Source organism: Motacilla alba, chromosome 10, assembly GCF_015832195.1.
Source record: "Motacilla alba alba isolate MOTALB_02 chromosome 10, Motacilla_alba_V1.0_pri, whole genome shotgun sequence".
In the NCBI taxonomy this organism is placed as follows: domain Eukaryota; kingdom Metazoa; phylum Chordata; class Aves; order Passeriformes; family Motacillidae; genus Motacilla; species Motacilla alba.
Window position 1 is genome coordinate 3,017,788 of NC_052025.1, and position 16,062 is coordinate 3,033,849.

Sequence of the window (16,062 nt, forward strand, 5' to 3'; positions counted from 1 at the left end):
GCAGTGCCATGTGGAAAAGCATCAGAGGTACACCGTAAAAGGGGAACTTGAATTCCCTTCATTGCACAGTTGCTCAAATCCTTGTAATTGAATGAGTGAGTGATGAATGTAGCACATTGGATTTCTCCCTGGATCCTTTCTCTCCTTTATTCTGTGACTGTGAATCTCAGTCATGCTTTCACCTGTATTTTTTAAGTCTGCCCACTGGAGTATTTGTCCGCTTCTGCCAAACCCTAAAAGCTCCATTTCATTAAAAAAAAGAGATCATTTGGGAAGGGTGAAGTTTGATTCACAAAGATAATGCTCTTTGAAGGTGTCTGCTCCTTAGGCAGTGACTGATTCAAAGGAGTTCCATTTCAGAATGTCTGTTCTGCTGCTCCCAAGGCCGCGCAGAGGAGGAGGGATTGTGCGAGGCCATATAAATCAGGGGCTGTTACAGGGATGTCAAACACAACCGCACCACGGGGTGCTAATGGGGAGCAGTGAGGAGTCAGAGCAAGTCAGAACCAATGAAGAAAAGCCACAAAGCTCCTGTGTCTGCTTCTCGATGCTCCCCAAAAGTGCAGTGTCTGCACACTCCTGTTCCGTCCTGGGAAAAGCGCAGGCTGTTCCTCTGATCCGTATCACATTTTCAAAGTGCTCCAGTAATTGGATGAGTAGGTTTGGTGGGAACATCTTTGGTTCTCAATTCTCCCATCAGGAAAGATCTAAATGAAGCTATGTGAGCACACCTCCAGCTCAGGCTGTTTTCCCACGTCAGCCACTGGATTTGTGCTCACCTGAGGCAGTGGGGACCAGGCCACTGGACACAGCAAGGGGCCTGTTGGATTAAACTTCTGCTGGAGTGGAGGAAGAAAACTCACAATCTTTGTGCATGCAAATAGGAGTTTCCTCCTTTCCCAGCAGCAGTTAAATCCCAAAGCTCTGGCTCCAGTGAGTTCCTGAGTGCTGGAGTAAGAAGTGATTTGGGATATTGGTGTGCAGCTTTTGGAGAAGGGGCCAGTGCTCATGCTTTCCCCCTTCCTCAATCCCATGAGCGTTCCAGGTTTCCAGAGGTTCCAGCTGGCTCTTTCCATGCAGACTCAAGGCTGTGTGATGGACCCTGAGGTTTGTGGGCACGGAGCAAGGGGGATGTCACGGGGGAACAGTTGACAATGATGGTATGATCTTCACAGCTTCCCAAACACCTGTTAGTTCAGGAGAGAAGCTGAGCTCAAACCAAAATGAAGCCGTTAGAGCTTTAAAACAGGCCACGAGACTCCCTCTGTGCAGAAGGAATTCAGGCTGGTGGAAGGTTTCAGGGAATGGCTGTAGGTTGTGAGCCAGGATCGTGGATGACCACGAGTCCGTTGGACAGGCTGTGCCTGTGCATGTCCCTGCGAGCACATTCCACCGTGGTTTCTGCACCAGTTTTTGTTATTTCTCAATATTCCCACTAATATTTCATGTATTTATCTTGGCTGTGGGTAATTTCAGCAGTGAAAGTGCTGACTCTGATGTCCTTCTGGGACATTGGCTTGGGACAACCCAAAAGTTTTGTGTGGGCCTGCAAAAAAATGTTCTGCCCACTGGTCTCCACTCCTGTTTTCTCTGCATATCCTTATGCACAGCACAGATAGAAAGATTACATTTGTGTAGAGGAATAACCCTACAATTACAAATATTATTTATTTTCCAGGACTTCTGGGTCACTAGAATGATGGGACAGGAAAGACTGAGGTGCAGCTGGATAACTCCAGATCCCTCCCAGTGGGGTTTGTGTCTCCCTTCCAAATCAGTCCAAGCAGAACCTGCTCCTCCTCCTCAGTCAAGGGAGTGTGTGAGGAAGTGGGAGCTGGGAGAAAGGGGAATGTTGGCTGTTGTCCTCTGGAAGGCTTTAATGCTCTTTAGCTTCCATATAGGAAAGCTCCTTCTGGAGCCAGGAGGGCTCCTCACTTGAGGAACAAAATCAAGGTCAGCTGTAGCCCTCGAGCCCGAGGTTTTCCTTTCTCAAGCATGTCACATCTCTCTGGACCCCAGGGTTAGATGGGATATGGGGAAGAAATTCCTCCCTATGAGGGTGGGCAGGCCCTGGCACAGGCCGCCCACAGCAGCTGTGGCTGCCCCTGCATCCCTGGCAGTGCCCAAGGCCAGGCTGGACAGAGCTTGGAGCACCCTGGGACAGTGGAAGGTGTCTCTGTCCATGGCAGGGGGTGGAATGGGATGAGCTTTAATGTCCCTTCCAACCCAAACCATTCTGGGATTTTATGAATCCTCTCAGTGCCCTCAGGCTGACCCTGTTATTTGATGTCCTCTTTCACCTTACTTTGGTTAAAAATTGAAGATTTTTTGTGTTGTACCTTCCACCCTGGCTCTTGAAGAGGGATCACTAGTTTGGGAAACACCATGGAAGTATGGCTGCTCTCCACTGGAAAAACAAGAGACATCTAAGGCTGCATCCAGGCAGAGTCTGAAGTGAATGTACACAACATTTAGGCACCTTAGTCCAAAATCAGGATCCTAGAAACCATGCTCTTGGCTTTCCCTGCTGCGGGGGCTGCCTGTGCAAGGCAGACTCTTAACCCTCAGCGTTTAACTTCTTCCTCTGCCATCTCCAAGCACTTGAAGGGATGTCTTCCTTGACAGACCTTTCCTGCTGACAAGACTGACTGATATTTCTCCCTAAAATACTTGGATCAAAATGGCCTCAGTCTGGTGGCAGAGGGCAGGAGCTGCTTCTGCTGGGCTGGCCATGTGTCCCATGGTTGGAGCAGCTCAGTCCCCAAAGCAAGCTCATGTCTCTTTGCCTGTTCTTGAAAAGGCCAAATGACCACAAGTACCCTGTCCAGAAGTATCCCACGTTCAAGGCCAGCCTTGGAACTCCTCCTAAAGCTCCTTTGAGGGCCCGTGGGCTGCACCTCTTGGGAACAAAGAGGATTCCCATGACTTTTCAACATCTCCTGCCCAGGGGCTCGTGTGTTAACTCTGAGTTACATCATCACCTCGTTGCAGTTTGGGGCACCAGAGAGTCCCGAACCACACTGCAAACAGGGCAGGTGGCACGAATGGAGCTGAGCAATTTGGATTTAAACAGTCTCAGTTATTTAGGGAATAGCAGCCAGAGCAGTAAAGACAGAGAGGTATCACTTCAGGGTGCTCAAGTGGGATGGGGAGAGCAAAACTACACCCAGCTAAGTCTGTAAGTCAAGACTAAACTATCTCTAACTGCAGCCAGGTGAAACACTCCAGTAGACAGTCTGCAAGTGCTTCACAAAAGTAGAAAGCAAAAGCTTTTTGTACAAGCATTAATCTTGATGCCTCACTGGGGTCAGCTGGGAGTGCAAGGAGAGAATTCAGCGCAGTCAGCACCGGGCTGTAAAGATCTATGTCCAGCTTTGCATTTCATTCTGTTTATCTGGGCTATTAATTAGCTCCTTTCAGTTTCCCTGGGAAGATCTGTGTGTTAGGGCTCCTGAACACTCATAAAGATCCCTCATTGATTGCTTGGGCAGCTAAATTGGGTCGACACTTCACCACTCAGAGCTGTCTTAACTTTGCATCCTTTTCTGCTGGGCAGGAATACTGGGGACGAGTTCAATCTTCTCAGAACCCACTGGTACACACTGCTTTCCTAATTTCATGCCTAGGTATGGCATTTCCATTACAAAGGAGTTGTGTTGTTGAGCTCTGCTGGTCTGGGTCTTTCAATAGCTGATCAGAGCTTCTGGTCATGTGCCTGTGCTCTTTTCCCTCAGAACAAAACATCCTCTACACAGATCCTGGACTATCAAAGCCCCCGAAACAGTTCAAGTGCCAAACACAACCCCAACGGCAGCCTGAGAAATGATGTCTCCCAGTGGGGCTGTTGAATATGCACAAACGTATGGTCTGTTTTCCAACGTGCCTGTCAGAGCCCTGCTGCTGCCTCCAGCAGAGAAAAATATTTGTCATAGGCCATTTCCCCCCCAGCTTTACTGCTTGCAGGAAATAGAGAATGTTCTTTTCCAACATATTTATTTGTATTTGGCTGTAATCACAAAGGGTTGTGTTTTCCCCCTTTCTCTGGTGACCCAGCAGGGTCCACTGCTGTCAGTTCTGTCATTATCTCTCACAGAGCTGTAAGCCTTTTCACCCTTTCCTCTGGTGTCAGCTGCCATCCAGGTAAAAATTCCATAAAGGAGATGAGCTTTAGGGTGGGTGTTCTCCTTTCAGATGTACTGAGCACCCTGTGCAGGTTTTCCTGTTTTTTAAAATCCCCATTCTCTTGTTCAGGTACCTGAGGAAGGTGTTCTGATGTGAACAAAGCTTTCTAACACAACTGTAAATGCTGCTAATTTTCCTCACCATCTCTTTTGCTGTCTGTGTTTCCCCATACATTGAACAAGGGAGCTCTTTGGTCAGCAGAAAAATCCCTGCTGTGGGAGCTGACTTAGAACAGTGTCACTGCTCAATCCCCAAAGTCTGTGTGTAGCTTTTTGTTGGGGTCAGTCAAGTTCCTAGAAGTTTGTAAGTTGGTGTACAACTTGAATATCTTTATATTGATATCTTTATATCTTGATTATCTTTATGAATAACTTATCTTTGAGGTTTGGAGCCTCCTGCTGCAGTGTCACCCCACCCACCCTGGGACCAGGAACTCCAAACGGGGATTTTGTCCATGTTTCAGGCTGTGTTGGCATTCTCACATTCTTGATCACAGAATCCCAGAAGTGTTTAGGTTAGAAGGGACCTGAAAGACCACCCTGTTCCACCTCCTGCCATGTGTGGGAACACCTTCCACTAGCTGTCCAACCTGGCCTTGGACACTTCCAGGGATGGGGCAGCCACAGCTGCTCTGAGCAACCCCTGCCAGGGCCTCAGCACCAAACACAGAGAAGAATTTCTTCCCAATATCCCCTCTAAAATTGAAAACACTTCTTCTGGTGTCAGTTTTAGGTGAAGTGCAAGATATCTTACCTTAGTCAGTTCTAAGGGAACAGCCATCGTCTCGACTGAGAATGAGTGAAACCTTTCATGTGTCACAGCCACCTGTAGCCAGGAACAAGACCAAGCTCTTCCTCTTCCTGGTGTGGAAACAGCGAGGTACCTGCTCTTGTGTCCGAGTTCCCACTGCTCCCTTCCCACAGCAGGAGCCTGTGCCCAGCAGGTGCTTTTTCAGGAGCCTTCTGGAGGCACCACACCCCAGGCACTGCTGCAACTGCCTGAAACTGGATGCAGAACCTAAAAAAAAGAAAAGAGAGTAAGAGAACAGGACTGGTTTTGAGTTTTTTCTTCCCTGATGTCTTTCACTGGTACTTTTTACAGCTTTCTTTTTAAGCTGAGCATGATTCATGAACTCTGCTCTTTAGAAAAAAACAACACACGTTAACAGCAGTAGTAGCAGTAAACATAAAAACAAATGTCAGTCACACTATTCCTTGTGGTCCCCTGTGCTGCCTTCTCCAAAGGCAGTGGTTCCCAGAATGTCCTGACAGCCTCAGCAGTGGTGGATGCCACGATGACACCCCAGAAAGAGCAGCTGAGAGCTACTGATTGCTGCAGGCCAGCAGGAAAACACTGGACTCCCATCTGACAACACAAACCCAACAGATCTTGGACTGAGCAGCAGCATGGAAGAGGGGTCAGAGGCAGATTGCAGCCCTTTGGGACTGGGAAAACAGGAGATTTGCGAGAAAGCCTTTCTCCCTCTGTCAAATCTCTGTTATTTGTTACCTGCCTCAGAGGGCTCACGGCTGAAAAATACCATTGCTTTGCTTCGTGGAATCTAAATGTCCATATGATACAGACATAAACCTCAATTTCTTCTCAGCCCTCGCCAAAGGTTTTCGGTCACGGAAGGAGAGTCTTTTTGAGAAATTGATTTTTGTTGAATACCTACACTTCTGTGCTTTCAGAAACGAAGGACACTTCTGATAACTTCTGATAGCCTGAACATCTTTCTTGACCAATTCCCCACTTTTAGCAATATCAGTTTGTTCCAAGCATCTGAATTCTCTGCAGTTTTTGGCAGTGATGCTTTTTAGCTGAATTCTTCTGGGAATGTGAAGGCATCTTGCTTGTGCACAAAATGTCCATTGCCTGTATAGCATAAGAGCATTTTCCTCCCAGATTTCCCTGCCAGCATGTGCCTTCCACTATGGGAGGAGGAGGAGGAAATGCATTTCAACTTTTGGTCCTTCTAAGAGCATCCTTTAAAAAATGTGTATTAGTGCAGAGGGAAGCAGGTGGAGCAGCAGCCTGGGCAACATTTACACTGTGGTAGTTTCTGGTCACAAGGAACCTGGATCAGCACCTTCACCTGTTCTTAGGGTGGTGGTGTTCAAACCCCACCAATCCCTGTTGGAGTCAACTCCCCACCTTTCGTTTCCTGCTGCTCCCTCTGCCCCGTTCAGTGTCTCTGAAGGCCTTAGTGTCTCATTTGGACACAGAGTCACATTCTGACCTCTCTGAGACACATTTCATATTTCCAGAATCAATAACTTCCGCTGCAGTTACAGGAATAGCGGGCAGTCGATAAGTCCCGTCAGGTTCCGTTAGGAGGAACGGCGGAGCAGCCTAAGGATGACATTTCTTAGGGAACTGCCATCCAGGCATATTTGTTGTTTCAAGCCACCTGACTTCAGGGCTCAGCTGGGGCCTGCAGCCTGTAGCACTCATGTAATTTTATTTTAGACCTGCCACTCAGGTGCTGAGGGATAACACCAGTGGCAGAAGCCCTGTGTGACAGCAGACCCAGCGATCCTGACGTGCCAAGCGCCCAGACCTGTCAGGGAGATCTGAGGGCTCACAGCTGCATCACCCATGCTCCACATCACATCAGAGCCCCTGGCTTGCTCTCCTGGCTTTCATCACCAGTCCCCTGGGATGAGCATGGAAAGGTGGGAGAAAGGTGGTGTTTTGCAGAAGTGTTGCCCTCAAGGGATGTTTAAACAACAACAAAAAAGTGAAAATAATGTCTGTGAGAAGTGTCACATTGGAGCTTGAGGAGTCAGACTCTTCACGTGTCTGAAGGCTGCCCACATGTTCCCTGCCAGAGCTCTCAGTACAGCACCCTTCCTTGGCACAAAGTGTGTTCTTTGCTTTTTAAACTCTCCTCATGTCCCCATATTGCTCAGTCCTGCGGCTGAGAAAGTCAGACTGTGCTGATGGGGGTGAGAGGTTGCACTGGTAACAGTGCAGTAGGAAGGAATGTTGGCTAATTTACCCTGGTTTTAGAGATGCTTAAGAATTGCAAGAGGTTAGAATGATTTAAAAATAAAATGTATGCAGAACAAGTCAAGGCATAACTCTGCTTTTAAACCAGGAACTGCTGGGACCAGAAGCTTGTTTCTCTCCTTAGCAAATCAGGGCTGCACCCCTGCCATTGCTCTCTGGGAAGAGACCTCCATGCTCTCCCCTGACAGCTATATCACCAAGGTCTTGTCCAGACTTTTGCAGCATTCCCAGGTGCTGCAGCACAACCTTTCCTGGCAGGAAGATGATTTGGGAAGCACTATGATCATACTGTACAGATCCTGTGGCAAAAGAATCTGCCAGGGCTCCAGGCATCCTTCTGTGGCACGCTATGAGCTTGGGGAATGGAAGCCCTTTGTAAACCAGTCTTGTTCTGAAAAGTTTCATTTTACAACTGTTCAAGTTTGTCCCTTTGTCAGATAACATGGTAAAAATGAAGGAGTCCAATATTTCCTCCATGAAAAATCCTTTATACTTATAGGAAATTCCTTCATAGCATTTGAAAGTGTGATGAGGTTTTTCTGAGCATTCCAGTTGGAGGAAGCAAAGCCAAAACTATAACTTTAAAGGGCTGTCTGAGAGTGCATGAACAAGATTATAGCAAGCAGGACTCTGTCCCTGTCCCAGCCTGTTGTCCAATGTCTTTATCCCTTCCTGTTCCTGTGGTTCATTGTCCCTGTCTTCACTACATCATAGCAATGACTGGTTTTGAACTGTTGAATGAGCAGACTGAGGTAATTTTGCTCGTATTTACTTTTCCATCACAAGGTTCTAACAGCACTCTGTGCCTCCAGTTCCTGCCACTTAAACAGAGGGACACTTCAGCCACTGTGTCCAAGCAATGACTCCTGGAATCATTGTTTCTGTATATTCGGTTTTAAACACCTAAAATCACAGTCTGAGATACAGACCAAAAGGAAGGACACCTGTGGGACTTGCAGGTGTTGACACAACAGTCAAGTCTATTTGGTGTCAAGTTTTATGTGTGGACTTGCTCATCTAACTCTGGCTGATCTGTTTGTATCTCAGACAATGTGGCCTTTTCTTTCCATTTCCAGGAGTCCCCAGCGCCTCAGCTGACCCTTTCAGGGATCACACAGACAGGCCAGGCTGTGCTGCTGTTGGTTCTGCCATGGGCAGAGGTGAGGTTTGGGAGGTGTGCTGGGATCCCCGGGAGCGAAGGGCTGTGTTTTCCAGGCATCCTCTGCTGCTGGTCTTTGATTTCCCAAGCCCAGAGGCAAATGACCATTTCTGTGTGCTGAGCATCAATTCTCTTCCTTTTGTTCTTATCCTTTCTTCTCTCCACAGTTTTCCTCTCGCTTTGAATTCTCTCAGACCGCTGCAGTCTCACTTCCCCTGGCACAGGAGAAAACGTGATGGTGTTTACAGAGCAGAACACTGGGACTCCGGAGATGTGAAAGGGGGCCCTGCTGGCTCTACCTGCAACAGCTCTCCATGGTTCTGACTTCCTGTCAGGCTAACCTGGACTAAAACCCCTCTGCCTTTTCCCGTGCGATCCTATGGTGTCTAACACAACCTCAGGCAAGACCTTTAGGCACTCCCATTATATAAGAATGAGAGCAAGATTGTTGGTGTCAGTAATTAACATTCTTGTGGGATTGTTGGAGAAGCTTTGGGATAAACACCACCTGGAATCTTTGCCTGGCTTATGTGGTTTTTAAGATGCAGAGGAGACCGATCCTGTTCGCATGAGAGGGCATGGACCATCTGTCTCCTCTCTTACTGGATGTGCAGAGTCTTTCAGTCCAAAGATGAGTTGTTGCAGCTCAGGGAGAATGGGACACTGGAAAAGTGAGGGCACGGACAGTGGGGAAGCAGAATGGAGTGGTCATTGTGTCCCCAGTAATGATCTCATCTGAGAACAACGACTGATGACAACCACCAAAACAGGAAAATACAGTCACTGTGAACACCTGTGGCACAGTGTCATGCCATGACAGGCTTCCAGAGATGAAATCTCGTGCTACTGACATGGATGACAAAAATCCCGTTGACTGCAGTACCATCAGCCTTTCCCCTTAGGTGTCACCTCATTTCTCTCCTTCTGGATGCCCAGAGACCCGTATCCCACATCATTCTGCACTTCTTGATAACATTACCCTTTTCTTTGAAATTGTGGATTGGATTCCAGTAAACCCTGCATTTTGGATTCTAGGTTCCCTCCATCTACCTCTGAAAACCCTAAATAAACAAACATTGGATTAGACCTCAGCAGCTCCCTTGCTCAGCAAGGGAAGCCTTTAAAAGCATTTTACACCAATTGCCCTGCTTGTGTCTCAGACTCTGTCAACCTGGCACTCAAGGAGCTCCACCTTCCTCTCAGCCATCTCAGGGAACTCACCTCAGTGTGTGGAAGGTCTGCCTCCATTTATGACCCTCCCTGATTCCAGGGAGGAGCTGGAACTGCTGTTGACCTCAGGAATGACAGAAGTATCTGCTGGGGTTGGAGGGTTTCTGGCACATGACCCGCCAACCTAGAATTTGCTCGGCAAAGTCCAGAGGATGACTTTTAACCTCAGAGCAGTTTGCAAAACCACATCTGTGACCAATAAATGTAAAAAATAAATGAAAAAAAATAAATCTAGCTCCTATTGAAGGATGAAAGACAGCACACCTTGCTAGGCACTGGTGCTGGAATCAGGATAGAGATTGGGAATAATCAGACAGGCCATGTGCCAGATGTTGTCCATGGATGGAGCCAATGCCTCACACAAGGGAGGCAGCACAGCAGGTTAAACTGAAGGTAGCTCATAGCTCTAAGTCTTAAACTTAACGAGCCACGTCTTTATTTGTGCTGCAGCCCCTTCTTATCCCAAATTGCCTTTACCAGCTGCCAGAGGATGCCTGGAAATGGAAAATTCTCTGGATAACAATAAATTGGTGTAACGATTGAGTGTCACCTCACATCCTGCTAAGCAATAGAGAAATCACGATGAGAAAAATAGGCACGAGCAGAGTGGCACTGAACAGTGCAATCCTAATTCCATCACCCTTCTTGTGGGCGACAGATAACCCAGTGCAATTTACAGCCGCTCTGAAGCGGCTCCAAGTCTCAGCAGGAGTCGGGAAAGCTCAGCGTAGCCTCGGGACTGAGGAGTCGCAAAGATCAGGGGAGTTGTTGTTCCATAACCTTGCCTCTGCACCAAAACCAGGGGGCTGGTTCGGAATGGGAAGCACTCCAAGCAAAACAGAAAATTTTAATCACTGAAATGAAGGTCCTCCTCTGGCTCCCTCTCTGGAGAATAGTCTGTCTCTGATGATCGTGTACAGACTCCCAAAGAAGGTAAATTTTGGATTTAAATCTCTACGTCAGCGTGTGAATGACAGCGTTAAATCTTGGCTGTAAGGCTGAGATATCTCCGAGAGGAGAAAAACACTTTTTCCACTTAAGTGGCTGAGGTAGAGGAGGTAAATATATTGTCTCCCACTATTAAAGGGCGAGGAAATCATTTATACATGTGTATTACACCTTTGCACCTAACAGTGGAGTTCTTTTTTAAATTCAAGAGTCTAAAAGTTTAGAAATACCAACATTAAGGTGGCCTATGCAACTGTAATTTGTCCTTTCCATGCATTTGCATTATGATACAGTATTTAATTTTAATTAGATCACACGCTGTTCTTTCAACAGGTTCCTGGCCTCACTCATTGTACAGAATAGACTGTGCTCACTAAGTAATAATTTTATTTTCTCCTCGCTGTTCACTGTGTGGCCTGTGCTTTATTTACAGCAGACTATTCAAATATTGTTCTGAAGACAGATTTATTCATTTCCTCCCGAGCTTTTCCATGGGACTCATCACTATGGTATCCAAGTGCTTCACAAACTCTAATTCATTTTCTCAACACTGTAGCGAGAACTGGTGTTGCCCTTATTTTACAGACGAGGAACTTGGGTGTACAGACAGAATGGTAAAAAATATCTTTTCATTTCAGAGATCCAATTAGAAATACTCAATGGCCTGATTTTGTCAGAAAATAGAACACGGCCAGGCATCTAATTGAGTCAGAAGTTGTATAAATTCTCAGTTATTGCAGGTTTATCTGGAAGAGTTCTTCATTTCTGCAAGTCAGGCTTCAAAATGTCAGCCCAGGCACCTGGGCAGTGCTGACTGCACAATTAGTGCAGCACTGGGCAGGCTCTGTTTAGGGACTGTGCTTTGCATCCCACAGATTCCAGAGGCTAAAAATCCTTTCTGGGAGCAGTAGTCACCTGCCCCACCCACAGCGCTGTGCTTGCTTGCCCAGCAGTTCCTCACAAGGTGCATAAAATACCTACATCTCATTTTTGCAGTAAATGAGGTGGAAGTTGTTGAGGCGCTCGCCTGGCTTCCCTGACCTTGGTTCAGAGTCTGAGCCTGGCAGATCCTTCTGCACTGGTGGCCTTTCTCCTGGTGTTTGATAACTGGGGAGTGTGTTGCTGTGCAGCCTGAGTACTCTTGCTTTATTGAGTCTGTCCTGGTTTCCCACGCAGAGATAACCCCAGTAGTGTAATCCGGACACCAGTGCAGGCCATCAGCGCTGTGGAAATGTCCCTCTGTGAGGGATGTCATGGTTGGCACAAGCTCCAGCACTCCAAGGGGGTGAGGTACATTCTCAGTGTATTTCAGGTACCTGCTGACTGCTTTCCAGGTGGTCTTCAGTGCCATCCCCAAATCCTCACCTTTCTGCTCTGCCTTCCTCGCCCAGTTTCTGTCATTGCCATTACTACATCACTGTCCCTACTCAATTCCCTCTCCTCACAGGCCCTGTTGCATCCCACACCCAGCCTCGGGGTCCTCTTCCCTTGCCCCACTCCAGCTCTTCCATCTGATCCCCTTTGCCCAGCAAGTTCTCCCTCAAACCTTGACCAGAGCACAGGGACAGCTCCCAGTCCTGCCAGGCTGCATGTCCTCCTCCCAGCAACTTCTCCCATTTCCACTCTGATTTAAAGTCTTCTCCCAGCAGCCTGGCTTCCAGACTCTTTCTTATGAGCTTTGCTTTATCCCTCCCTCCAGGCAGACCTGTTTTTCCTTCTGGCTCCTCATTCCCTTTCACCACCCTGGAGAACCTGTCTCTCTCCAGAGCCTCTATGCCTGCCAACTTAACCTGTCCCAGACCCAGTTCCTGTCCCCACTGTGTGTTTTTCAAGGAGCTTCCTGCTCTGTGTTTCCCAAGAAGACTGGAAGGACAGGTCTGCCCTTCCTACCTGCAGACATGGCATGGTCCAGAGCAGCCAGGAACTGGAGCTGCAGGTCCAGCTCTGATCCCACAGCCCTGGGCTGTGATAAGGATGGAGCTGCTGGGGAGTGGAAGCGCCAGGAAGCCCCTGCCAAGAACCAGCAGGACTTCCAGGAGGGTTTTCATGGCGGGGTTTGAGGGAACACCTCTGACAAAGTGACCACTCTCATTTTCAGACTAGCAAATCCCTGACAGAAGGAACAGAAGGAGAAATGTTTATAATTTAACCCAAGGTATGAACTTCAGATGCCTAAATTTCAGCACAGTGGTTAGTCTGGCCCTATTAAACGTGACTGAGGGCAGGATTTTATGATGGGAATTGCTAACCAGCTTTAATAGGAGTTACACTACCAGTCCTGCCTTTTAATCACCGCTTCCATTTTCAGGATAAATTGCAGCTGGTTGCTGGTAATCCTTGTGGCATATCAGATAGCAGCATCGCTCGGCAAGGGTAAGCTGGAGAAACCCAAACATTCTTCTGAGGAGGTAATTATTCCATTGTGAAAATGCCCCGGGATATTTTTAGTGGCCAAACCCCCCGTTTCCTGACAGAAACACAAAATAACGAAGCAAGCTTCACAAGGAGAGACGCCTCAGACACCTGTATTAGCTGGTGCTTTGCAGTCACGTCAGCGTTTAATTCGCTGCGTGCATCCCTGTACGGCAAAATCCACACCTGCGTTTGGGGCACTGAGCACTCTGCCAGCCTCTGCCTCGCACAAAACCCTCTCCATAAACAAATCTGCAAATCCCGCTGGATCAAGAAGAATTTCACGGGAATATAGAGCTGCCTGCAACAAGAGGGACACCCCTGCCACACGCACCGAGGTTACCAAGGGAAACTTTCCTTAACAGGAGTCTCACAACCAGCGTAAAAGCCTGGATTTTTGGAACAAATGATTTAAAATTCGGTTTAAAATGTTTTGCTACATGTTTTGCAGGGGACGTACCCATGTTTCACGTCCTGCGGTGCCCCAGGGGTCTGGTTCTCTCCTGGTTACCTCCAGCCCTGGTCCTATGTAATTTATGTCCTGAAAGAGACGATTCAATTAGTCAATAATAAAATGAGCAAGGACACCGTATGCATTGTAAAAATATAATTTAGTGAGAAACAAGCTGAGATGGAAAAAATATCAGGGTACACTCCATATGATTAATGAAGGAGAAATGTATATTTATAGCTTTTATTGTGTCCTTTCTAAGGAGACTGGATCTGGCAGTAGGGCTGGAACGGGCTGGTAACGATGCGGCATTCCAGTGATTTGGATTTGAATGGCAAATGCTGTATAAAACTAATTACCCCCAGGAGGATGAAAATACATTGCATTTGCTTTTTCGGAGCATGTCTGGCCTTTTCTTCACGTTATTTATCTTTGAGAAGCATGTTTACTGGGAGAGGCGACATCCCGAACAGAGCAGCAGAGTCGCTCCCCAAGAAAACAAGTTTCCGCAAGTTCTTTCTCTACATTTAGCTGGATTTCGGGTTTCTGGGCGGCTCTAGATTGCTGCTAACCAGCACTATGGCAGAGCAGGGCTCTCTCTTCCCACACCCTCCGGCTCGCCACATAGCGGGGATACCCGGATTGGTGCCGAACCGTCTGGTTTTCCATGTTTTTACGTGCGGAAAACGCGCAGGTCCCTCACTCACGCTGGGCTGGTCCAGGAGAGGGGAAAAAATGGATTTATTGCCTTAAAACCCCCGAACTTTACCCACCGAACGCCTGAGGGGAGGGGGGGGCAGCGCGTCGCCCCTCAGGAGAGGGCGGCGGCCCCGCCCCCCCGCGCGCGCACGCGCAGGCGCGGTGGCGCGCGCGGGGGGGCGGGCGCGCGCACACCTGGCGCGGGGGTCGGGGGCGGGAGGGGAGGAGCGCGCGCATGCGCGAGGCGGGGGCGGGCGGGAGGCGGCGCGCGCCCCGCGGGGTCCGTGCGAGGGAGGGACGGAGCGAGCGAGCGGCGGAGCCCGGCCCGCGATGGAGTGAGGGAGGGAGCGCGGCCGCTCCGCCCGCCCGCCGCTCTCCCTCCGCCGCCTCCGCGCAGACCGCCCGGTAGGGAAGGAAGGCAGGAGGAGCCCCCCCGGGGGAGGGGCTGGCGCTGGGTGCAGCCCGGCTGCCGGGCGCGGGGAGTGGAGCGATGGCGGCGCGGAGAGCCCGGCGGCTCCTCGGCTCCCTGTGCATCGCCCTTCTCTTCGCGCAGCCCGCACCGACCGGCGCCGCGGCGCGGAGCGGCTCCCGGAGCCTCCTGACGGGTAAGAGCGCGGCGAGACCCCGGAGGCGGCGGGCGCGGAGCTGTGCGGGGGCGCGGAGGGGTCCCGGGGGCGGCGGGGCCCGCGGCGGCCCCGGCAGGGCGAGCGGTGCCGAGGGGCTGAGCCCGCTCCGCTCCCCCCGTGCGGGCACCAGCAGGGGCCACTGCGAGCCTCGGGGAGCGGCGGCGGTGCCTCTCCGCGAACAAGGGACACCTGGAGCCCCGTCTGCGGGGGATTGAGCGCTTCACCCACCTGCAGGTACCGGAGAGGGGAGCCAGGCACACCTGAGGGGAATGAGGGGAATGAGGCTTGCAGCTCATCAGTGAGGGGAGAAGGGCGCACCTGAGGGGGATCGGGCTTGCCGCTCACCTCTGAGGGGAGAAGGGCGCACCTGAGGGGGATCGGGCTTGCCGCTCACCTCTGAGGGGAGAAGGGCACACCTGAGGGGGATCGGGCTTGCCGCTCACCTCTGAGGGGAGCCGGGCACGGGCGGGCTCTGCCCCGGCTCGGGAGGGCTGCGGGAAGCGGCACGGGCTCGGTACCGGCAACCTGTGGAGAGAGAGGAACTTGCCTGGGAACTGCCGCAGTAGCCCAGAAATGAGCGGTCTGGCAGCGTTTCAGCCGCGGTAGTTCTCACACCTTTTACCATTGTTGTCTTTAAATGGTCCATGATTGAATCCCGGTTCTTTATAGGCTATGGAAAACGTAATCTCACCCAGGTGAGGCAGGAGAAGGCTCTCTCAAAAGCCCTTGCATGAGACCATTAATACCACAGAAGCCTCCTTAGCTTTGCAGCGATGTTATCTGCTCGTTATGCCAAATGCTGGCTTTAAAAAGTAACTTCTTTATTTCCTTCTTGCCAGCAATACGCTAGTAGGATGCTTGAAAGAAAATCTGGTCTTGAATGCTGAGTGCTGGGATTAAAAAAAAATACCCCCTGTAGGTTGATTGAATTCTGGTATTTTGAGAGAGCTCTGTGCAAATGGAATATGGAAAAAACTGCTGGTCAAATGAGTGTTTTTTAGCAACTTGTTAGCAATTTGGGAAAGTTGGAATGGTTAAATTCTGACATTAAATGGTGTAATTGTTCTGTTTCAAATCATATTAGGCAGGATCTTCCACGGTGGTTCTCATCTTGGACACCACTGATGGAACCATGTGAGCTGGCTCCTGTTGACAGGGAATATTTTTATCTATCCTCTTACACAGTACAAACTTTGCAGATTCCTGGTCTGAAGTAGATTTTTTTTTTCTTTTGAAAAATATTACAGTTTGACTCAAAAATCTGCGGAACATGTGTAACAGATAAGTTACTTTGTTATGTGTAAAATCTTGCCACGTGGTGATTCTTTTCTGATATTCCCGCT

The 16,062-nt window shown here is 49.3% G+C and overlaps 1 protein-coding gene across 7 annotated transcripts in view; it reads left to right on the top strand.

Moving 5' to 3' along the window:
- Window positions 1-14,354: 14,354 nt before the first annotated feature.
- The window catches only part of NEO1 (neogenin 1), a 169,982-nt gene continuing 168,274 nt past the window's right edge, over window positions 14,355-16,062 (top strand). For all 7 annotated transcript variants that reach the window (XM_038147601.1, XM_038147602.1, XM_038147603.1 and 4 more), the window contains exon 1: window positions 14,355-14,698. In XM_038147601.1, the coding sequence (XP_038003529.1) occupies window positions 14,584-14,698 (115 nt within the window). In that variant the 5' untranslated portion in view covers window positions 14,355-14,583. The remainder of the gene's footprint in view (window positions 14,699-16,062) is intronic.